Source organism: Spea bombifrons, chromosome 5, assembly GCF_027358695.1.
Source record: "Spea bombifrons isolate aSpeBom1 chromosome 5, aSpeBom1.2.pri, whole genome shotgun sequence".
Classification (NCBI taxonomy): Eukaryota; Metazoa; Chordata; class Amphibia; order Anura; family Pelobatidae; genus Spea; species Spea bombifrons.
The window spans coordinates 67,572,764-67,598,286 of record NC_071091.1 but is presented as its reverse complement, the minus strand read 5'-3'; the positions used below and the strand labels follow the sequence as shown (position 1 = coordinate 67,598,286).

The 25,523-nt window shown below is 37.8% G+C and overlaps 1 protein-coding gene across 2 annotated transcripts in view; it reads left to right on the top strand.

The window, feature by feature from the left end:
• Positions 1-25,523, top strand: part of KIF13A (kinesin family member 13A) — an 85,339-nt gene that overhangs the window by 21,772 nt on the left and 38,044 nt on the right. For both annotated transcript variants that reach the window (XM_053467040.1, XM_053467041.1), the window contains exons 3-8: positions 8,569-8,581; positions 13,965-14,025; positions 21,784-21,876; positions 21,983-22,163; positions 23,362-23,449; positions 24,978-25,112. In XM_053467040.1, coding sequence (XP_053323015.1) covers positions 8,569-8,581; positions 13,965-14,025; positions 21,784-21,876; positions 21,983-22,163; positions 23,362-23,449; positions 24,978-25,112 — 571 coding nt within the window. The remainder of the gene's footprint in view (positions 1-8,568; positions 8,582-13,964; positions 14,026-21,783; positions 21,877-21,982; positions 22,164-23,361; positions 23,450-24,977; positions 25,113-25,523) is intronic.

Genomic DNA, 25,523 nt, shown 5'->3' with positions numbered 1-25,523 from the left:
GCCACGGGGCAAATGAGACCTAGTTATTGGACGCCAAAGTAAGTTTCAGTTCTGTGTAGGTCTCAATGGCAGTTTGTTCAGCTGTAATGGTGATAGGGAGAAGGAGAACTGTAATCTTACATATATATATATATATGAATCAGTATGGTCTTTGCAAATATCTTTTCTCTGTTTACTTCTTGCATATGAGCCTCAGCAGGTAGTGATATTCTACTGCATACTTGTGAGGCATTCTTGCGTCTGACATCTCTCGCTTTTTCCCACTGCTTGTTGCTTTTGGGTGTGAATCTCCTTTCAGTGCCACTTTTTCCATTCTGATAATTAGTGTTCTTTCCAGGCACCGCACCCATCTTTGTATTCATTCTTTCAACCTATTGTTCTTGCTTTACATTTCTTTGGAATTATCTTTTCAACGGATTTATATTCTTGGAAAGAGATCAATATGTACTCAAACCAGAATCCTAAAATTCGTATTTTCCCATGTAGCTTATAAATGTGTATGTTTATATTACTTTACTTATTTTTAATGTTTTTCTAACACCAAGTTTCTGAGTTTCATGTATGCCACTTTTGGACAAATATACCGTACTTTTTGTGTTTAAAGTTTAATATGTTGCTGGCAAAAAGCAGTGTTTAGTGCTTTGTGTTGAACAATAAAGTTCTTTGTAATCTACAGTTATTAGGCTCATCCCATACAGAGACATACCTTGGAACCAAACAACCTGGCCCTGAGTTCCTCCAATAGCCCATGACAAACATTCATTGCAGTGGCTTCATAATTGTGGTCATCCAAGTCATTTTGATGGAAACCATAATTTCTCTACACTTAAAGGGACAGCCATGCCCATGTTTATAAATGATCAGTGATGTAGACTATGTTTCACTTAGCCTGTGGAAAAAGTGGCTCACTAAGAATTACCTGGCTACAGATTGAGTAAAACACGAGTACTGAGTATCTGAGCATGAACAGCCACTTGGAGTGCACATTCATGCTCCTTCATTGCATTTTACCCTTGCTTCTGGGCTCAAAATTAGGTTAGATAACCTTTTTTTTTCCACACTTGTGAAAATAATCAGTATTGTATTTCATGACAAATGCATGATATCCATTTCATCATTTGTTTTTGAGAATGGGCCTTTGAAAAGGGTACCAAAAGGGGCTTGGCCAAAACGTTCTGCCAGGTATTCTATTTTCCTTCCTTATTGCCAAGATCCCTTTTAACAGTTCAAACAAAATGGACAGGGTTCCTTCTTAAAATGCTCTTAATGCAAGTCAGTATCTAGTGGACTAGTAAAAATGAACCTGAATAGATGCACCTCCATCATAGACTACTTTCTATTAAAGATCTTATAGATCTGGGAAATTAAATTTGTTTAAAAGAAAAGTGTTCTTGTACTAGGTACATAAATTCATTTTTTATGCCTAGTACAAGAATATTTTTCTTTTGGCATTCTTCAATAATTTAATATGACGCATAAATAGATTAATGTGCATTTTGATAATATTTAATGCTGGATTTTTGCCAGCTCTATGCCTTTTCTCCTCGCACAAAGCTCCCTTATCCTCCACTGCAGGATTTTTTCTATTTTCTTTTCTGTGTTTGGGATTAAATCACAAAGTCAGAAACTATGCAACAGTGTCTGAACTATTCTAAGCACTCTATTTTTTTTTCTTGATTTGCCAAGAATAAAAATGTACCCCTATGAATGCTGCATTTGAAGGAAGTAAAGCCTAATCATGATGTATTCTTCCTCTGTTCACATATACAACATGGGGTGATACAATTTACAATTAAGTTGTTGAAATGACATGAAAGACGATCACTGAAAGCTATGAAACAACTGAAGGAAGCACTGTTTGAACTCACACATTTAGTTAACACATTCCAACTTTTAAAGATGTACACTATATTGCTAAAAGTATATGGACACCCTTCCTAATCATCGAGTTTAGGTGTTCTATCCACACACATTGGCAGTAGAATGGGTCGTACTAAAGAGCTCAGTGGCTTTAAACGTGGCATTGTCATTGGATGCCATCTTTGTCACAAGTGAGTTTGTGAAATGTCTGCCCTGCTATGGTCCACTGTATGTACCATTATTGTGAATCTATGGGTAACAACAGAAATCAGTTTTGGTGGATGCCAAGGAAAACAACCTACTGGAATGCCTACTGTTAGGGGGGTAACTCCATATTAATGCCTGTGGTTAAGGAATGGGATGTCCAGCAAGTTCATATTGGTATGATGGTCAGGTGACCACATACTTTTGGTCATGTAGTATATCTGTTATCCAGGAATATACAGCTTATAGCACACCTGTGTTTTACGCCACAGCATGCTTGCTTAGTAATGGGAGTTGTAGCCAGTAGTAACAAGACTAATAGTGGTTACCCACTGCAGGCTACCTGAGCATGTTAGGAGCTATAGTCTGTGGTCACTATCTTGTCCGGGAGAGGTAGTTCTCTGATCATGACTGTTAGTATAAGACTCCACATGTCAGTAAACGGTTAAAGACACATAGAGCCTGGCAATTAATTCTGACATTTTACATAAGAACCTAGTCCATTTGTTTCCTGATATTTATCTCCTGACTGCATTGCTTGAAGGTCTGAAAATGTCAGTGAAAAGCTGTATATTGTTCCAAATTAATTGAACTCCACAAAGTATTGTTTTCTTCTACTGGCTTTTGACGTACGATAAACTCTGGCTTTTACATACTTGGTGTATTTTGGATATCAATGTTTGTAAGTTTATCCTTTCAATGGATGCCGATCTGTTCTTAAAAGTGAATGAAGTAAAAAAAAAGTCATGCAGCGGTGTTTTACAGGAAAGCTGGCATGGTGATTATATTTATATGGAACATTTGCTAAACATGATCTATTGTTTATACAAGAATTTAGTTTTTTTTTCTTCTGGATGTCTACTCAGCTGCATGTCTTGAACGAGAGTTTTTTTTTCCCTTTCATGCTGTAACCTCAGAGCTAGAGGTGAGATTTACCAAATGGGGTCAGGGAATGCATGTGACTTGCTGCTGGAATGTAAATCTGTGCAGGGCCTGAGGTGGATTATATTAATTCTGTTGCTTTGCCTAATGTAATCCAGAAAATAGGGTATTTATTTATTTAATTTGTCTGCACTGTTTGACATGCAGATGATGTGTACCCTTTATTTTCTGTTGTATCTGCATGAAGAACGGTTTGACTCATTGGCGTATTATGGCCTAGGCAGGACCAGAGGGTGACAGCAAAGGACAAATTGGGCAGTCAGGCTCCCTGTTGAGTCCCAGGGCCGGTGACTTGAAGATGAAGACCTTTTGGCTACCAACACTCACCAACATTTCTTCGTCCTGTTTCTCCCTGGAGGAAGAGCAGTAAAGCCCTGGGAGGTCCTGCAGGAGGTATTCAGGAAAGATTAAAGCCTCCTTCTGGATGGGCATGGGTGGAAATGTTTTGTGCTTCTCAGACACTGCTAGCTTGGGGAGCTAAAGGCCCTGCCGTTGTCACAGGCCTTTTGGCCAGAGTCTAGGGGAAAGAAAACCAAGGCTCAGTTCAATATGGCTCTTCACTGCACTTGGTATGAGTCACAGTATTGACACAACTTTTAGTTTACCTCGGAAATTGGCGCACAGAACATCAGTGATGTCAAATCATTTTCTAGTGCACATCATATACTATGGAGGACCTGCTCACGGACTGAAATCTGAGAAATATTATTTTGTTTAAAGCCTATTAGTGTTCATCTTGCAAGGGTTGAATAAAAGATATTGAAAAATATGTTTCTATTTTTGTATAAGCTACTATCATTATGTAGTCATGAAGGAATTTCCTTACAAAGTTGTCCAGTATAAACATGTAGCTATTGTTCTTGGTAGCCAGGGAAAGGTGAGATAATAGCTACTGTGTTTTTTAGACACTGAAACATATGTTACTTTATTAAACTTACTTTTAGTTTGCTTGGTTTTTTTTCATTGCAGGTCGCATAGAGCACCTGTCCCAGTTTTGAAATCAATTGTAGCAGAATCATTTTATATTTGTCTTAGAAATATAATTTATTGAGTATTGAATAATATTTTCTTACTTGATATATAATATCCCATAAACCTTTCCATGTCATAGTGTTGTCCACATCATTTCAGTGGATTACTATGCAATTTGGCACCAGAGGGGTACATTTCCACAACTGAGCTCCTGACATCATTAAACCAGATCTGTCACGAAGTCATACATTTGTTGGTAAAAATGAGTTAGACATCCCATTCCATAACAACAGGCATTAATATGGAGTTGATCTCCCCCTTTGTCTCCCCAACTCTTCAGGGAAAGCTTTCCACAGAATTTTGGAGCGTGTCTGTGGGAATTTGTACTCGTTGAGCCAAAAGAGAATTTGTGAGGTCAGGCACTGATTTTGGACACCAAGGTCTGGCTTGCAATCCGTGTTTCGATTCATCCCAAAGTCTTTAATAGGGTTAAGGTCAGAGCTCTGTGCAGGCCACTCGAGTTCTTCCACACCAAACTCGTCAAAACCATGTCTTTATGGACCTTGCTTTGTACATTCAGAAATTGGCAGCCCTGCTCTATGAGTGTGCGTGGTCTACTGCTTTCTGGCTGAGCTGTTGTAAACGCATTCACTTCACAATAACAGCACTCACAGTGGACCGGGGCAGATCTAGCAGGGCAGAAAATTTCACAAACTGACTTGTGGCAAAGGTGGCATCCAATGACAGTGCCACATTTAAAGTCACTGAGCTCTTCAGTATGGTCCATACTACAGTCAATGTTTGTGTATGGAGATGGCTGCCTGTGTGCTTCATTTTATACACTAGGTAGCAATGAGTGTGTCAAAAACACCTAAACTCAATAATTAGGAGAGGTGTCCACAAACTTTTTATTATATAGGGTATACTAGTTTGTTTTTCCACCAAGCCATCCACCCCTAAATAAAACATTGCTGGGTGGCCTGACATGTCTGCCTAAACAGCTTACTACTTGTCTTGAGCAGGCACTCTGAATATGAGGCTTTTTCTTACCAAACGTGAATGAATATGTATGCAGATCGACACTCTCTGGCAATATGACAGGGGGAAAGATACCAGCATGCTAGAAGTTCAGCCTATTTTCTTTTAGTGGAACCAAAGGGGATCATTTAATAGCATTCTTTGCCATTGTTAAGACGTCGGCTCACTACCCAGGTCCTGCACCCAAGCACTGATGTAAGGAAGTTTCTTATCATTTAGTAGCTATATATAAAATAGTGGTAACCTGTTTAGTCTTCCTCAGTCTAAGCAAATGTGTTATAGGGTTGTTTTAACCAGATTTAAGTTTTGTTTCTTGCAGATGTAGGATAGCTCCCTAATTTGAAAGTAGGTAAGCAAATTATGGGAAAATATATTTTAACCTTACCAGTTGTTGTTGATTGGTTCAGGCAACCTTTTTAAAGGAAAGCGAAGAAGAAAGGACAGGAAATTAATCAGACAATACTGGCCCTGCTACTTATTAGACTTGTATCTCCTTTACAGTGAGGTTAATTCAAACCAAATGTCTCAACAGCAATTACACTTACAATTACAGTTATATGCTCTTAATAGCTTTAGCTAAACCATTTGTGACATTAGCATGTATTATCAAAAGCAAGTGGCCCAAACGACCCTTAGCGTGTACATCCCATACAAACAACAGCATAGGGTCTCCTCTGTCAGCTGATGCTAGGATCACTACACTGAAAGATGAAGCCCTTGGGGGAGCACTGGTTACTTGGTAAATGCCTGCAGTTGGGCATCTTTTGCTGGCGGAAACAGTTTACTTAGAAAGTCTATGCCTTAACTGTTCATTGATCGGGGGATTAATGGAAAGATCTGTCAGGGGCTCAGGAACGAAAGACATTTGCCTCCGTCTCCATGCTTCCTAATTGCTCTGATAGCTGCAGCAGAATTTTAAATCATTCTGCTAAAGAGACTTGTTGTGAATGTAGAACGATGTATTCACCTCTGTAATGAAGCCATTCTCACAGTGGGATTTAATGGCATTGGTTGGTAGACAAATATAGCACGATGCTTAAAGAGATGAAGTCTTTGGCATGAATTGGGTTTGTGGAGCAGTACTGTTCCGTAAATCTATGATGTCCTGCAAGTATTAAAATCTAGGACCATAATAAATAAGCTCTATATGAAAGCAATACGTCCCATCAATTATGTGCCATCTAAGGTGAAGAGATGTGTTGTGGGAGCTTTTTTTTTGGGGGGGGGTACTGTTGTTATACAGAATAACCCCCCACACATACAATTCTCTTCAATGCTCTACTGTTCAAAGAAAATGTTTTCCCCTATGGGATTTCCTCTCGCTTGGATTGTTGTGTTACTCCTGCATTTTTTTCCTGCAGGTTTTGGCATTGTGTGTAAAACAGGATGAGTCGGCTGCCTCTGAATTTGAACCAGAACCGTTATTATACAGACAGTTGTAAACCTGCTGTTATGAGCTCATAAAAATAGGACCTTACATTGTCGTTGGTTGTTGTAATGTGGAGTTGCGTTTCTTTATGAAAGGATGCCATGCCATATCCAATTAACATCTTTCTCAAAATCTCATTAGTAACAAAAATTGGATGCGTTTGAATAGTGGTTTTCCTTCTCTTGATGGTTAGATCTGACAAGTGTGGTGCATTCTAGCAGAAAGCAGAAGTCTATTGCCAGTTGTGATCGTTGTAAAAAAAAAAAAAAAAAGCAAAAAAGATGCTGTCATTCGGGGATGAAAAGGATATAGCGATATAGCTGAGACAGCAATAAGCCATTAGACAATTCTGTCCATTCCTTTCAAGTTCAGAGTTGCTTTTATACACCTGGTATACACATTCAGATTGACCAATAAATAGACAAAACAAAGCGAGAATTCAGCGCTTACCCATGAATACTATTCAAAAACCAGGTGTAAATATTGGGGGACTCCTTCACACTATATGGCCACATGTTGCCACCAATGTGTTAAAGTACGCCAAGTTTCGAGAGTCCTATATACATTTTTGTGGCTATATTGCTTACCATGGAGCTGAATCAGTGGGACTGCTTTGCATTTTAACCCAAAAGAGACTCTCAAGCAACTTAAAGCTTTCTCTTGACCATTAATGAGGCACCTCTTTTGTCTAACTGCTTTGAGGATGAGAGAAAATAACTTTAAAGCACTTTCTGCCTTTTTTTTCCCTCAGCTCTTCTGGGAATGTCACAGTACACTTCCCAATGCCTCCCGTAGACACACCTCTACACCTTCTTTATTCTTCTAACGCCAGTTTATTTGAAAGGCAAAGTAGAAACATTGCACACCTGTGTGATTTCCAAATCTCTTGTGTGTTATTACCACACCCTAAATATTTTACTGACTTTGAAAAACAATTACAGAGGATAAGAGTCTGATTTGGGACAGACAGTTGTGGGCTTGTGATGATGATGATGACGATGACTTCACTGAGTAATGTTTTGGGACATTAATGATAATTATAGCTTGCCTATAGTGTGTTGACATATTCTACAGTGTTAGTCTTGTAACAATGTTGATGAATATAATTGAGGGACAAACAGAAGTATATGCTAATATGTATTTCATTATAGACATATTTTCACTTGCATGCTATAGCACTTGCACTTTAGCAGGGAGTTGTACATAAATGTGTGTTATTTAGAGCAACCACGGCTGTATCGATGAATACAAAGACAAGGCATAACAAGGCATTTGCTCTTCAATGCCACCATAATAGCAATGGGCTAATACGATTTGTTTTAGGTTTCACGTCCAGATTAATAAATATGCATTTTTATAGTGTACGTTTGAAGGTCTAATCCTGAATCATCTCTTTCCCACTTATTCTGAAAGAGTATGTATGTCATTTCGCAAATCAAATTAACAGAAGTAATTACAAAAGGCCAGCTGAAAAAGGAACGGTAACAGGAAAGATTGTTTAATATTTACAGCGTTGTGAACATTAGTGTATTTAGTTTTTAGAATGCACGTGTATGTGATACTGATGTTTGCTTTTATATGGCATTTGATCTTCACGGCACTCCCCCTCACATTCTGACATAAACGCAATAAAATAAAATACAAAAAATAAAAAGAAAATAATTATTCTTTATAGTTATTAACCCTCAGCTTAAAATCTAAATGTATAGTTCATAATAATATTTTCTCAAGTGACATTATCATATACAATCCAGGCAGTGGGGAAATATTAATACACAGCAGTTTGGAAAGGAAGAAATATTATCTGTAACTTTATGTCTTTTTGGTTTCCATTATTCCATAGCAAGATGTTGGAAAGCCAAGTGAACACATTAAATGTAACACTTGGTAGCCAGATTTGAATCGTTTGCGCGCACTCAGCTACTCTATAAATATGATGTATTGGTTTGGCTGTATTTCCACAAAGACACGTAATTGTATCATTAGTACTTTTATAATACAAGTCAGATTATACAAAAATCATGTACATGACATTCACTATTTTTTTTCTTCTTTTCTCTTTTCCTTCCTATTGTACTTCTAATGGAAACAAATGACGGTTTTGATCTTGTATCGTGATCTAGAAAACCACCAAAAGTAAGTTTTATTTTTTTTTAATACTCTTAAATGTCACAAGTGTGTGTATGTTTTTTTCGTAATAGCTCATCTAGGCAGAGGACATGTATATTTTAATATTCCTGTTAATGTAACAAACATTTTCAGGGGGTAAACATATTGGATGACCAAGTAGTAATTGTATCTATTAATAAATCAAGATTATCACATAGAAGCAGGTAAACCCTATTTTAAGTAATATATTGATGGGAATTAGACATTAGCACCTCCTCAGTTCTGCAGTTAGAACAAGTTCTCACTAGCCCTTTCTGCCTGTAAACCTGTTAGCCGTGCTAAACAAGGGCACTGTATAATCAAGAGATCCACATAATAGGAGCTTGTCAAAGAATCACTGAGTAACCTACTTTACAAGAAGTGGTTTTTGAAGTAATAAGCTGGTTTTGTAGCTCAGTAAACATGAGCATGCCATGCAAACACACACACCATACATACACACACCAATGCTGCTTTATGCAAAACACCACATATGCCTGTTAGGCTCATGTATTTTAACCCTCAGCAACTAAATGCGGAGCTCTTTCGATTTGACAGTGTTAGGTTTAATTGTTAAATTTAAAATTATAATCATTTATAAAACGCATGTTTAAATTTAGCATGATTTCTGCAAGCCCAGAATACAGAATGATCTAAGAATTATTCCATGCTTGATTGCGTGACAAGTTTACCTTAAACCTTTAACATAAGCAATTAAAATTTCTGTGCCAAAATAAATCATAAATGCTAAAGAAATATGTGGCTTATAGTGCTTCCTATTGAAAGCCAGCATTACATTTTACTTAATCCCCTGTGGAATGGATAATTATGAATCATATTCCTTATCAAATTATACAGTGGGAGTGGAGTGCAAAGCTTCACAGAAATATATTCTGCTCTGCTGATAAATATTTCTCTCTGCAATCATGTGCATGTGTCTATTCTGGCTTTATTTCAAGCGTAGCTAGATTCCGTACAATTCATGGATTCAGGAAGAAATTGCCTTTATCCCTGGCCCCCGGGGTCAAGCTTTTTAACAGACATGGAGGAAGTGCCACAGAACTGGAAGAAATAGTATTTGTTATAAACATGCCATTCATTCAGTCCCTTTGAGAAAAAGGGGGTCTGCAGTTCGATGCGGTATAAGGCATTGCAGGATGCCAGCCAATGAATAACTCAACAAAATGTCAGAGGATGAGAAGACGAATTTGGTGTACACTGAATAAAATGTTCATTGCTTGACATCTGTTCCCCAAATGGCTGTAAAATGTGTGTGATTTTAAGGATTTATCCACTAGCTGATGTTCACTGCTGAAAAACAGAATCCTTTGTATTAATGTAGTCAATTGTTCTTGATGTCATCAAATCAGGTTTTGTCATCGTCAGTTTCTTTATCATACTTTTTGTCAGATTAACCAACCCTATAGAATAGTGTTTACTATGGTGCTTGCAAGCTGTGCTATGAACTTTTACCATCATTTATGTCCCAATCATTTTGGGCAACGCCAATCAGGTTGTGGGGTAGATCCTTTCTCTGTTCTTTTTTTGCATGTAATGCTTAGCAGAATATTACTCCTGACTTTTAATACAATGGCATAAATTTCATCCAGCATTTGGAACTTTTTTGTTTGTAGAAAATGATATCTTAATATTGTTAATGCTGCTGTTTATAAATTATCTGGCATTGTATGGATAAGGAAAGTGGATTTAGTTGTATCGATCCATTAAAAGTGATAGCTTTTATTGTAACAACATAATGTTTTCTGGACCTTTTCCATCTGGAGGTTTCAGATGGAATAGCTGCAAGAACATAATATTCAGGGATATAATTTTTAAATTATAGGGAAATAGCTTCTTGATCCAAGGAGAGATCTGACTGCCATTCTGGGGTCAAAAAGGATTTTTTCCCCCTAGTTTGTTGCAAAATTGGAAAGAGCTACAAACTGGGTTTTTTTGCCTTCTTTTGGATCAACAGCAACAGCAATTAACAGATATAGGAAAGGCTGAACTTGAAGGACGCATGTCTTTTCAGTCGATGTAAATATGTAACCCATGTATGTATATATAAATATAAGATCTATTTTCTGCAGCAATACCAAGGAAGTCCAAGAATAACGAAAGGCTTGGAGAAAATGAACCAAATAGTGTAAAATTTGTCTGTTGATCTTTGGGTATGGATGACTGTTTGGTAAACTCTATGGTATTGTCATGGATTTCACGGCATGTGGTTCACCATCAGCACATTAGAGCTGCAAGTCCAGTGGATAGCAAATGTAAAGCAAAGCGATTTCTGTGTGACTTTGTTCCATGATGTGTTATTCTTTAGAGTTGCTTGATCAATTTAATTTTTTTTTTTTTTGCCCAAGGAGTTTTGGCAACTCTTCAAATATTATGTTGCACTTTTTGGTGCACAAGCAGGATAGTCAATGCAAGCCGTGGTCAGGCAGCCAAGGTTTAGGGGAGCCGAGGTCAGGAAGCCAGAGTTCAGGGTAATCAAGATATCAGAGCTAAGGTCAGGAAGCCACAAGCCAGAATAGCCAAGGCTGGTGGTGAGCCAGTGGGTAGGTGACACATTTTTTTCATGTGGTAATTTTTATTTCTAGACTCGGATACTGAGTGTGTGTAGTTTTGTATTGTTGGGTTTGGATGGCAGATATATTTGTGCCTATGTAAATGTAAATTCTTCCCTGATTCAGCGATTAGTGAATGTACAGTTGTGTTCATATTGGACTCCGCTAGGTACCGGCATCCCCTTGGCGGTACAAGAGACGTTGCTTGAGAAGTGTGCGGACAACGCACAAGTAAGTAGCGGGCCCCTGCGAAAGCGATCGCAGCTGTGACTGTGGCTGCTGCAGGCTCAAAGGGCAGCTGCCCCTTTTGTCCTCTGTTAAAAACGGCCCTAGCAGCCGCATTGACCATGCATCTGGCCCTGGGAGTACTGTACACATTATGTACCTAATTTGGCTGCACACTGTACACACTATGTACCTAATTTGGCTACAGTTATAACAACAGAGTTGGACTGACAAATTCTATTTGTTCCAGCAAAACTACATTGATGATAATAGGTAATTTGACAGTGAACTTGGCTGTCAGTTAGACAACTTATTTTCCCTTTTCCGCTATTAAATGTGATTAATGATTGCCAATTTTTACATACTGAATTCTATCTAACTAATGGGTCTAGTTCAAGAGCATACATTATAGTTTGGAATAACGTTTTTATTTTAAACACAATTAGTGCTTGGCTGTAGACTTAGCAGTTTTTGGCACATCCACAAAAATCCAAATATTAATTAGAAAGGTCCATCAAGATTGAGCTGGATACCTCTGCCTTTTCTTCTATAACCTGTGACTTCTTATCACCATACTATATTTTAATATAGCTAGTTATTTACATAGGTAGTTTAAGCTATATGAACAGGGGTTTCGCGAGTTTTGACTGTAGTCAATAGTCAAAGGTTTTTTTTTTTTAATTTTTTTTTTTATTAAAAATGATTTGATCGTAGATACTGAAAAGTATTTAGATTAATTAAAAATGTTATATGTGTGACGCTTATAATGGTTGTAGGTATTATGTGCTAGACTAGGATTGGAGTAATTTAGATCTCCGGTATGCAAGTAAAGTAAAAACTTATGTTACCTTGATTTCAGACCCATAGCATTTTTGTTTGTTACCATGGTGAGCAATGCAGCAAAACTTTTTAATATTAGTGCTGAACAAAGTTGTATGTGCTTGATGTAGCTCATCTCAAGAGGAGAGGACCATGAGCCAGAGCAAAGCCAACTAAATATCCTCCATACATTAATTGATAGGTTTGAAAGGACACTTGGAAGGATCTATGTAACTGGAGTCCAGTTTGGCTAGTGCACAGGCTCAGGAAGCTATTTCAGGGTATGGCTCCGTCCTAGGTTGGCTGGAGCTCTCTATAGCCAGCGTGCCCACATTTAATTCATATTTTCAAATAAAAAACATTGTGCAGAGCTGAATTAATCATCTCTGGTTTTTCCATTTTCACTCAACAATCTTGGTGTTTGACTGCTCACCTTTAGGGAACATTGCACAGCATACTGTTTCTTCATAATGTTAGATAATGGTTATCACTGTATATATATAAACACCCATATCTGTTATTTCTCCATAGGCGCGCTCCAGTACTAAAATAGATTAAAGGTTTAAGAATTTTTGCAGCAGGAAACTTTGGGCCAAATGGTTCTCATCTGCCGTCAAATGTATCTATGCTTTCTGTTTCTATGCAGTTTGTGCATGTCAGATGACATCTAGGCCCAACAGCAAACAAATGTTTTAGACAAATAAGATTACATGTTATTTTAAATTGTGATTATATTTTTAAAGCATGTTCACCATTTCAGGAGACTCATGTCAGTGATCTCTACCTTGCTCTCCACCCTGTATAGCACCTCTGACGTCTATGACAGCATTTTTGCAGTCGATATACATACAACATTTGTATTTTGTACATATAGACTTACTGAAATACGATGAATAGAAGACTTTTTTGGTGCAAATAAACACCATCTTTGTAAAGAAGGGTTTGATATTTTATGAGATTCGCAATCGCCACTAATGACATAATACGCTGGCATTTATAGATGTATAGGGTGTGCGCCATGCAAAGAGATTAAATGTGCAGGAAGCAGTTGATTGACAACCATTCACTCTCTGGAGTATCTTCTGAAAAGAAAACCAGACTAGACAATACTGTGAAGAATTCTAATGTATGGTTGAAGTGCCAGCTCTATTTCTTAAAAGAAAAAGGAAAGTACTCGGGGAGACATAAAGCTTTTCTGCATTTAACATAAACTATATTGTTTTGTTTATTCAGAGGGGTGAAGTCAAGATGGTCGGTACTCAAAAAATATTCTGGCTTCTCATAAAGCAAATATGTTTTTACTGAATCCTAGTGTAATAACTGATTGCCAGGATTTGTTCTTTTTTTCATTTCATCACAAACCCAAGTATTTATGTATATATACATACAGGTGTAGAAAACTTAATTCTATATACAGGATAGCAGACAACAGAAAGTGTCGAATTATCTAACATGAACGTTACGGTTCAGAGTATGGTGTTAGTATATTATAGCCGTGGCAGACATCAAGGTGTTTTTCTTTCTAACACCTGTTAGAAACCACAAACACCAGAAAAAAAAATGAACGAGGCCTGTGGGCTAAAAGGAGACTGATATGTTGATAATCTCCATTTAGCGGCATGATTCCTCTTTGTCTAAAAGCAATTGTTTAAACCCATGCTTGTAAAGCGATCTCCTGTGTTCTTCCAGCAGATGTTATATGCTTCTAAAGCTATTTATCTTCAGGTGTGTCTAATGCTATTAAACCCTTTTTACAGGTGTTTGCATTTGATTACTGCTTCTGGTCCATGGATGAATCAAACACATCTAAATATGCAGGTGAGCCAAAGAAACATGCCCATATCTGTATTCCTTTCTATTATCCATCCACGGTATAATTTCTCTTAATTACCGGATGATTGGATAGTGTCCAGTGTGCATACGATAAGCATTGTAAAGTAGCATAGCACTGTGGCTAGCTTTCACTCTCAGATTCAGTTGCACGGGCCAGATCTTGTCCTGCGCTGATGCCAAGTGATGAAGTCCAGGTAATCATGCATGGCTGCATGTATTTGTTGGAAATATCAGATCTTGTCACTCACATATGAGGTACTTAATTCTTTGTGAAAGAGTAACTGTTTATATAATATGTATTTTTTTAAATGCAATAAAATCTAACATATTTTATGTGAGACAGTCCTACAGTGTGCACTTAGCACATGCATGCTTCCTTAAAAATTGGCTCTGAAACTGTATCCTTGATGGCCATCTGAAAATGAAGGTCTCCAAGACTGAGCTTCTGGTTACTCCCTGTCTCCTCAATTCCTGATATCTCCCATTACTGTTAAGGTGAAAGGCCTTTTTAAAGCCATTACAACTGGGTCTGCACTGAGAGTTCCATTATCATGGCTGCCAGCTGTCCACTGTCTCTTGATTAAACTGTATCGATACCCAGCTGTCTTGCCATTTTGCCCTCATAGCCTAGGATTTGAAATCATACAGAGCGCACTTGGCAAATAACTACATTATTGCCAAAAGTATTGTAATATTCTTTGTTACATCTAATTATGCCAAGATTGTATCTGTTCTGCTTCAGAAGAGCAGCTGTGAATTTTTATTCATCTAGTGACAGTGACAAATTGGGTCAGGAGTGCCCTACTGCTTAGCGTCAGGAAATATTTTTAAAGGAATGGTAAAGGACCAACTAATCAGTAATTGTAATGCACAGCTAAACAAAGCCCTTAGTTTATCATCCTCAGGCTGAATGGAAATCGTGCTGTTCTAGAGAAGAAGGAAATCATTTTCAAAAGTGAAAACCCAGAAGCCTGGCACATAGTGGATTCTACTTTGCTGGTTCTCATAGACATTACCAGGGCCAGGCTGGGGATAAAAATCAGCCTTGGCACTTTAAGACGGCAGCCGATAAATTACCACCTGCTGGATTAACGCAGCTGCACACTGCACTCATTTACAGAGTGTGTCTGTGTCCAGATGGTGGACGCGTGCTAAAGACAGGATATACCGCATGTGCGTCAATAAAGGTACATGGGAGCTGTCATCAGACACTGGCCCACTGGCAATTTCCCAGTTTGCTCAATTGTGAGACCAGCCTTGGATATTACTTACATCATTTGTTCAGCACTACTGCAAAAAAAAAAAAAAAAACATTTCTTTTTATTTCTCAATATCACAATACACTACACATAGCATGCTGTTTCTGACTATACTTTGTTAGAGTGAACCTATCATCTGCGCAGTTTCTTCCGCGATCATTAAACATGGTCAACATACTGTTTGTTTTCCATCATATTAGTCAAGTCTAAATTCTGCGCAGTCAGGTATATGCCTGGGTTTTCTGAAACTGAAATTCATGACATCTCTTATCAGCATAACAAACCCCAAAATACCTTGTATTATTATGAAAGCAATCTGTACAAGTCTCATATGCATTCCTAATATATATGCTCCAGATTTATTTATGTTCTCCCAACTTAAATACATTTGAGGTTTTAAGGGTGCTGTTCCACATATGTTCCAGATATTATTTCCCCAGCTTCTAGATTCTTATATTATTGTGTACTACTATTGAATACACCTTAAATTAATGTTGTCTGCCTCCTCTAACTGCCAATCGGCTGCCAATCTCTGATATCACTAATGGAATGCTACCTTTAAAGTCTTAACAGTTTGAAGGGACCTCACTCCTTCACAGCTATCATACCTCACTCCCATCAAACCTACTACACAAAACACCTCTCTCATTCACTCCTACCACATATCACTCCCTCACACATATCATACCACACTCCCATCAAACCTATTACACAATACACCTTATTCATTCACTCCTATCACATATCACACCTACCTCACATCATAACTCCCCATCGCTGGGCATCACTGTGTGTCAGGGTCTGTGGAGCTTTGCTGTTTTGTGTACATGAGCATAAAAAGGCAGGTAGGAGTGTCTGTAGGTGATCAGACTGCAGTGATGTAATACATAGAGGAGGGGCTTTGAATGAATGACATGACTCTGTTTCTAGACAACTGTAGTATTTCAATAAACTTTTAAAAACACAATGGCAGATAGGTTTCTTTTATATCTCTCTACATGGTTCAGGTATATCAATATCTGAGGATATTGTATGAGGCCTAGGTGGAACAGCACCTTTGAAAATGTAACAAAGTTGCTATTTGTATTATGTGTGCTTAGGGGCTTATACAGCATTACATTGTTAATATATTTTAACATTTTTTTAATCAAATGATTAATCTATATATTTGATAACTAGAATTTTCAAAACGTTCGCTAGTTCAAACTTGCCCCCACTCTTGTCTTCTGTGGGCTAGAGTAGAGTAAGTGCAAACACATAAGCTTCTCGGGGGGGGGGGGATGCTCACCTCCCACATATCCTTCTTTTTAAATTAACTAAATATGTATTTTCTTGAAGATCATCATGTTTGCTGGGTATGGGTGTATCACAGCCCTAGAAGTGATAATAATATGTATGTAAACAGCAGAAAATGTGTTTAGAATTTACTTTGTGTGCATAAAAAACATAATTATACCCCGCAAAAATGGTTATTTGTGCGGACAAAATGAGTCACATTAATAGTTGGTGAAAACAGTGTTGTAACATTCATTAAGTGAATATATTGCATCTTATAATACTAATTTTCTGCGCTAAAGGCTCTGTGTCACTGAAGATTTACACTATGCAGTTTCATGACTTTAGTAAACCAACAGTAAATTAGCATATGTGGTATTCTTGGTCAGCAAACGTCTGTACTTTTCTTGTACGGTGGTCAGACCTTCTTTTTCAAATTGGAAGTCTACAATTTTCTTGATTTTAGATCTTGATTTTTTGAGGATATGGGACAGGTGAAACATATTCATAATTGTAATTTAAGGGTTTGGCACCTTTTGGTAGAAAATGTAGGAAGCAGTTTAACATATTTATAAACCAACCTAGTTTTTCTGCAGGCTGTGCTGACAGCTCCATAGACTTCTATTCAAAATGCTTAATACAAATATGGGTAAATGGGTATAGAAAGTGTAATGAAGGTTTGGTGGTGTCTTAAAAAGAAAAGTGGCTATAAATGTATGCCAAGTCAAAGCTGATATCAACAATTCTGTTAGATTCCATCAGATGGATAGAAATCCACCCGAAGAAGAGACTTCCTATATCCCAAAGCGTATATAGCTTTACATCTTTTTATGTTGGCCAAATAAAAGTTTTCAGGTTCAACTGAAGTTTGACTTCATGATGTCCTAAACATACAGATGACATAATATGACTTTGAGGTCAGAATTACGAAATGCTAAAGATAGAGCTGGAGGAACTGAGCATACTAAGCATGGCATTCTGAAAAATACTGTAAATAAGCAGATTAATGGTATGGGAGATGTTAATGTAACTATTGCTGTAGTGTAGAAAACCATACCAACTTTGTGTATTGGCCCCACAGCAGACACCAGTGGCATTATGATGTACTGTATAATGTTAATGATATTGCATGGCTGCAAAGGATTCTGACTTGATGAAACCCAGAAGCCAGGTAAACATAGTGACTACAAATTGTTTCCTGGTGACTAAGGTTTCACCTGTAGTGTTTTTTCCTTCCTATGTGTGCATGACCTCTGTGGGGTGATTTAATGCAACATTTAGAAGAAACCTTGCTGCTCCTGGCTCTGGTTCGTGGCTGATTTCTGCGTTTCAGGTTATTTGTGGAACCCTGGATTTATTAGAAATGAATAAGAGCCTATTCTTGATTTTTTTTTAATTATTAATAATGTGATTATAACTAAAGAGACCATGATCCGTAAAGTCAAGTACCGTAATACCTCTATGTATTTGTACACATGTGAGCACACGCATTCTTCCATTGCAACTGGGTTCTTCATAAACTGGGAAGAGTTTTAGGAACAAAGTGTGCTGTTTCTTGTTGAGCTTTGTTAATTTAAAATAAATAATAAAACAGATTTGATTGTTTTTTTCCACTTGTTTTCAAGATAAGACAAAATATTGTCTTAGGGCTCTAAAGGTCATAGCCATCTTTGGAAAGACGATCAATCCAATTCTCAAATTAAATAAATCCACTGTACATAAATTCTGTACAGATGAGGGAGGACATACAGAGAAACATAGTATTTGTCTGATAAACTGTACAGACGCTGAGAAGTGGGGATATCTAAATTGGGGTAGGGGACATATGAATGAGTTAAGGAGAGAGCTAAGTTATAACATGAGAAGGCTTCATGAAAGTGCCATATAAAAAAGGAAAGATCTACATAATGATGGTGTAAGCATTCACGCCCTTCAGAAATTACCACAGAGGTTAGTGTTTCCCATATCACAGATGTTATATGATAGCATAGATATATATTCACATGACAAACACAGCACATACTGTAAATATAGACACAAGCCAATTTCCCGCCGTAATTACAGTAGAAGGGCTCTCTTCGGCAGAATTATACATAGCATACAAAGGACCATTGCCCATCTGTCTTTTTTTTTTAGATCTCATAGAATGTAAATGAACTATATAGGGATAATTCTGTCATGTTTCACAAGTTCGAAAAAACACTTGAAGGCCACATTGATCATATACATTGACAGTATATGTCAGTCTTTTTTTTCTTGGCTAGACTTGCAGTGTGTAAATAATAGTTTTAAATATGAAGAAGTAATTATCTTCTGTGTGTTTTTAAACTCAAATAGGAGTCAATAAGAATTGTACATTAATCAGAAGAGCATTACGCCAAGTATCCCAGGCTAATTCAAGTGCTAGAAACCAGTGTTAAATATATGATCACGAAGAATGTTTTTTGCAATAAAATAAACGTCTTCAGCTGCTCAGTATGGGAATTATGTAGGGTCATTAATATGGATATGGATAATATGGATATGCTAGACTCTAGGGGAACGTATGTAGGTTGTCATCTTCTGCAAGTTAGCCTATTTTGAGTACCACATTGGAAAAATCTAAGTGCATACTGGATTCCAAGAGTAGGTTTGAACGGAATTTGTGAAAGTTTTATTGTGAAACAGGAAAATCAGAGTCATGCATTCCTTATGTTTTTTTCGTTCCTCATGTTTGTGTGACCTGGCTTAACTTTATCAAGGAATGTTATTGCATGTACATCTCCGACAAAGGGATTATTGATACGCCACAGGAAGCACTCTTTTTTATTATTATTTTCAAGCGATGTCCCCAATAACTTCATGGAAGCTGCTGCTTTGGAGCAAAGCTTTTTGCTTTTCCATCGCTTGCAATGTTTTGGGATGTGCGATGCAATTATTTGTGTATGGCTTAGCTTAACATGACATTAATTTGTGACCCAAGCAACGACAGCCCGTACGCATTTGTTAAATGTTTGGAAACGCATCTACGTTCTGTATCCTTTGTGCGTGTTCCCTCTTACAGTTTAATTAGCAAGATGTGAGTAGGATGTGTGCAACAGATTTAGGAAAATTGGAAACAAGGACAAAGATCAAATACAAAAACATCTAAAGCATATTAAAAAAAATCAGCAATCCGAGTTTTTTGGAATCGGATTTACAGCTGTATCAAATTAAAACACTGACCCGGTGGTTTTGGCATGTTTTATTGTTGTTCAGGCTGCACAGGCCAGAGATGAATTTTACAAGAACTACATTCTTTCATTTTAAGTGATTTCTTTTATTGTTTATCTTTGTTAAATTAGGCCTAAAATGCTCTGGTTAATTGTAATGTGATAATGAGAATGCAAGTGCATTTACTTATTAATAATGTGGTTTGGAGAAATCATTACATTATGATAATACTCTGGCAGGTACCCAACAACCTATGAAACTCTCTCTACCAAGATCTAATGGAAGGTTTTGTACTCTTTATTTAAATATATCTGTCTTGGGGCATAGGAAGCGCATGCCTACAACCTATCTCGGTTTTTGAAAGACGGCCCTCAGGTTTGGCTAGAAGCCACCGCATATTTTAAAGGCTTACTAAAAATCTTAAAGCAAAAGGATTATGGCCGTAATAGAATACTGAGAGAAATACAGTGAAATAAGTCTGTAAAAGGTAAGCCTTTAGAATTTTCGGTTTTATTCATGTAAGAGACAGGGCCGGCCCTACAATGGAGCCGACTGGGGCAATTGCCCCAGGCGGCACTTTTGAAGGGGCGGCACTTTGCCGCCTCAAGCGCTTTTTTTTTAAGCGGAGGAGAGAGAGGGGGGCCGAGTGGTTTTCGCTTACCCGCTCGGCGCCCCTCTCTCTCTCCTCTGCGGCGAGTCTCCGTGCTCTGCCACGGTGCCGGCTTGTAATGCTGAGCGTCGGAAGTGACGTCAATTTCCGGCGCTCAGCATTACAAGCCGGCACCGTGGCAGAGCAAGGAGACTCGCCGCAGGACTGTTTAAAGGTAAGTACCGGGGGGGGGGTTAGGGTAGATAATGGCGGCGGCGAAGTTTAAAATGCCGCCCCCACGGCGTCGGCGGGGGGGGGCGGCATTTTAAACTTCGCCCCAGGCGGCATTAAGTCTTGGGCCGGCCCTGGTAAGAGACCATGTCGTTTAGAGGAAAAATGTAGTAAGGGGGTCAGCAAAACAAAGATGAAAACTTACCCATTACACTTAAAATCAGAGCAGAATTTTAATTAGCTTCTTCTCCACTTCAAAGGACAGTTAGATTATCAAATCATAGTCAGTCACTGGAAAATACTTATTCGGTTCCGCAGTAGTTGGAACACTTAGTCTAAGGTGTTATCTGTTACTGGGCCAAGGATTTTCAGTGACTTTACCAGTTAAGCTTATTTTAATACACATTTTTCAGTAATGGGGCTACAGGTATATTTTCTATCATTGTTTTTATTAATAAAATATCAGTATTGTATTGTTGACATTGGTGTCATAGCGTGTTTCACAAGCTAGCTTCCTCATGTCACAAGTAGGGTACAACTGGATTCTTTTAAAGAACCATAGACAAGGGCCAAATAAACAACAGTGTGTGTGTGTGTGCTCCCAGTGCCTATATACAAACAAGCAGCAGGTGCCATTTGGACTACCTTAGCAATGGCTCACATAAAGAGGCAGTGGTCAGGTAACTGAGCGGCATATCTCAGTGAAACGTTGCTTAGACAGCAGGAAGGAGAAGTGAAACTAATACAATCATGTGGAGCATGACTACAGCACCTGAAACAAGCCCTATTTCCAGTCATCTGGAACAGCAAATTTGATCAAGAAAGAAGATAAATGGATATGGCTGTATGGATCCAGAACACAGATGAGGTCAATTAGTCCAAGGCATTATCTTTTATTGGGCCAAGATAGAAAAGATGTAGAGTCATCACATAAGTTTTAAGGATTTTTAGTTGAGAGGCTACTCACACTTCCCCCTGGAGTCCATCCAAACCTCTCAAGGGGGGGGCATACCCCACAGGTTAAGAACCCCAGGAATAGAAGCTGGCTTCTTGTACAATTTTTAGTGTTTCTCCTCGTTTTGTTTTTTTGTGGGGGGAGTTTTTCCATAGTTCTTTTGTATTTAAAAAATACAAAATTTCGATATCTTTGAGGCTTTTTGAGAATGTCCGTTTTTCTAACAATGCATTTTTTTTCAGGTCAAGAAACTGTGTTTAAGTGCCTTGGTGAAGGAATTCTTGATAACGCCTTTCAGGGATACAACGCATGCATTTTTGCATATGGGCAAACAGGTAAGGAATTAAAAAAATAATTTATTGTGTATATTGCAAAATGAATAGCATTTAACCAGTTTTATATATACATGTATCTATATTGATCGTTTCTTCTTCTCTGCAGGATCGGGAAAATCTTTCTCCATGATGGGGACCACAGATCAGCCAGGCCTTATCCCACGGCTCTGCTGTGCTTTATTTCAGAGAGCCTCCGGAGAAGAGAATGACTCTCAGACCTTCAAAGTTGAGGTATCTTATATGGAGATTTACAATGAGAAGGTCCGAGATCTTTTAGACCCTAAAGGGTAAGTGTATAATACTCTAAATTACCCCAAGCCACTACTTCTGAACCCTTTCATGGAGTATTGGCTACTTAAAAGGTTAAATTTTGTTGACCTTCCAGACATCTTCTGTGATGTACATACCTATATCCTTAATGTTCTGTACAAAATATAATTTTCCTTTACAAAAATATGCATGCACACACACACACATAAAAATAGCCTAACAAACCTTAGATGATGAGATGGCCTCCTAATTCTTTCCAAACTGCTTAGTGGAAAACTTGAGCACTGCTTCACATACAATACAGCTCCAACTACACTGCTATAATTAGTTCTGATGCCTGTTACTTGCCAGAAACACATAGTCATTTTTATTAAGCCATTCATTCCCAAGTTTTAAAGTGTGTACTCCAGCCTTGTACAAGGAAATCATCATTGTGGTTAAGATTGTATGCCCTTGGAAGCACCACTGCCCCCTCTTTCGTATTATATTTTACATTAGAGTCATTACTTTATAACCGCAACATAATGGCTGAGATTATTATAATTTTTTTGTATAGCACAAACAATTATCCTTTACACCATAATGCCATATTACTTTCGAAGGGCAGATTTGTGTCTGAAGTCATCTTCTGGGTAAATAAAACAGGTTTCATAAGTAATAAGTGTTTCAGCCATTGTGCAGCAGTGTTTTGCTTCCTTATACGTGAATACACAATATATTGTTACTCATTGTGTATTTCATGTAACTAGTTGCATGCTATTGTTGAGACATGTTTGTTTTTAATATGTTTTTTTGAACATGGAGGGGCACCATTGGGTTCGGTGTTTGGTATGACGCAGTTTAGTAGATTCCTGGGTCAAATCACCATTCTATTTATAAACAGTCACAACCTTTAACTGAAGTTCTGCTAATATCTAACCTTCAGATGCTGGAGGATTATTGGAAATCTATTCCAATAGGCGGAGAGCTAGAGATCGAACACAATGTCACATATTGTTTCTAAATTAATGTTGTGATATGTCATATTTAATGATGTAATCAATGTTTCTGTGTGTTAAAGCTTTGCTATTTTTCAGTTATTAGTTTATCCAAAGCCGCAGTGTTTCTTGTCATCTTGTCATTGCATGTTAATAAGTACTTAACTCATAAAGCACCTTTATAGAACAGTCTTTGTGGAGGACACATAAGCCCCCATAACCTTACTGTTATTTCTAGGAGTCGACAATCCCTTAAAGTTCGGGAGCACAAAGTGTTGGGACCATATGTTGATGGTTTATCACAGTTAGCTGTAACTAATTTTGAGGTAAGTGTTCTAATAAAAGTGAATTAACCTGCAGGATTGTTCCAGGACTGTTTGTTTACAACCTACCTTGTGTCAACTTTTGTTTACATTCTATAATATTTTGCTCCTGAAGGACCACTCCAACCATATTTACATGTTAACTGCATGTTGGAGTCTGTTTTGCCTGGACTCCAATGCATTTTACTGCATTTGCAGATGTTCTTTAGTTGTGGCAGTTGGAAAATTAATCTTCCGTCTCCCCGAGTTGCCTCAACTAAAAGCAGGGAACATACCTCAGTTTGCTTCTTGCATGTACACCTCCATGCATGTGGTATACTTACCTCCAGTCAACTCCAGCGTTGGCTCGACAAAATGCTATGAGCTGGTGTCAGACACCCCGTGCATGTGTGCAGAAATCCCTCTTATTGATTTCTATTGGAAATCAAGCAGCTAGTCAATCCCAATAATTTGCGTAGAAGGAGGGCATAAAGTTGTAGCATAGGTGATTAATGCCATTCTAATACTTGAATTATTTTCTAATGCTGAAGGAACATTCACACTTGAATTTAGTTGATCTACTCATGTGCTGTAGTGCTTCCATTGAAATCAATGAGTGTAGTGGTAGCCAGTCACATGGTTCAGCTAGCATACATGCAATTGGCTGCTGCTACTCCCATTGATTTTAATAATACAATTTTACAGCCCAAGTAAGCAGTAAAACATACTTAGGTAAACAAAATAAAGCAAGAATTCAGCGCATACACAGTGAATTCAGACAACACCTGTCTAAGGCATAAATATTGGGGATTCCGTCACACTATATGGCCATATATTGCTTAACCCACCACTATGTCAAAGTACCCCAAGTTTTTCACAGCTATATTGCTTACCAAGGGGCTTACTCAGGTAAATGTACTGCTTTCAGTAGTGACTGGCAGGGGGAAGGACACAAAATTGAGACAGAAATCAGATTTTCTAACTAACAGAAATGAACACATCACTGATTTTCATATTAATATTTAATATTCACCTTCAATGGTACCTTCATCATGTGATTTGGACCTTAACAGCGGACATTTCTTATCATACATCGTCACCAAGACTTACGTTTATTATTTATTATTATTGTGCTGGAATACTGATTTTTCATTGTTATGTTAGGCACACTTCTCAGTTATGCCGTACCACTTTTCTTGAGAACGCTGTAGCACATTCTCTGTGGGAATCTGCAGTGCCCTTGTGTGCAAAAATAAACAGCCCTGTCGGTGCTTCTACCAGACAGTAGGGTTCCAAGACCGCACTTGCTGCAGCTCTACTGGCCAATTAAATAGAACTAGCATTAGCTCAGCTTAGCTGCAAAGCACCCTCTCTAATTGGATTAATGTTAAACTGATTAATTACTATTCTTACTAACATAATAAACAAAGCTATGGGATTTAAGCAGCGCTCAAATAGTTTTTTTTCTTACATGTCTTGCTTTAGAGAAGAACACACAATATTCACTGTTATTTACTAAATAGTAATTTGTAATGTTTTGTGTTTACCATAGGACATTGAATCATTGATGTCAGAAGGAAATAAATCCCGTACTGTTGCTGCAACAAATATGAATGAGGAAAGCAGTCGATCGCATGCCGTATTTAACATCATTCTCACGCAGACACTCTATGATCACCAGTCTGGTGTAAGCTCTTGCACAGTTTCACTGATTTGCCTTAAGTTTATCTCATAAGAATGTTTTGAGTGCAGTTTGTTAAAGAGTGCAGTTATATTTTGCAATCGAGGCTTTAAGTTGCAAGTAAAAGCAAAAGGATTTTGAGATGGGCTACACATGGCTTCTCCATTTTGGCTTTACTTTTGTTGGATAAATTATGTCATCTGTAATACTGTTCATCTGAGGTGATCTGCTAATGGTAAAATCCCTTTTTACTAACATAATGTAGTTAAGTGCCTCCTAGAGCTTTCTGCATAGCTCATAGTGTTACAACATACACAATATGGACAGTAGGACACAGGAAAAATGCAGTAGGCTCAGTTTGAATGTACAAAAAGTATTTTTATACCTAATTAATAGAAAAGCAACATACTCCCTTAA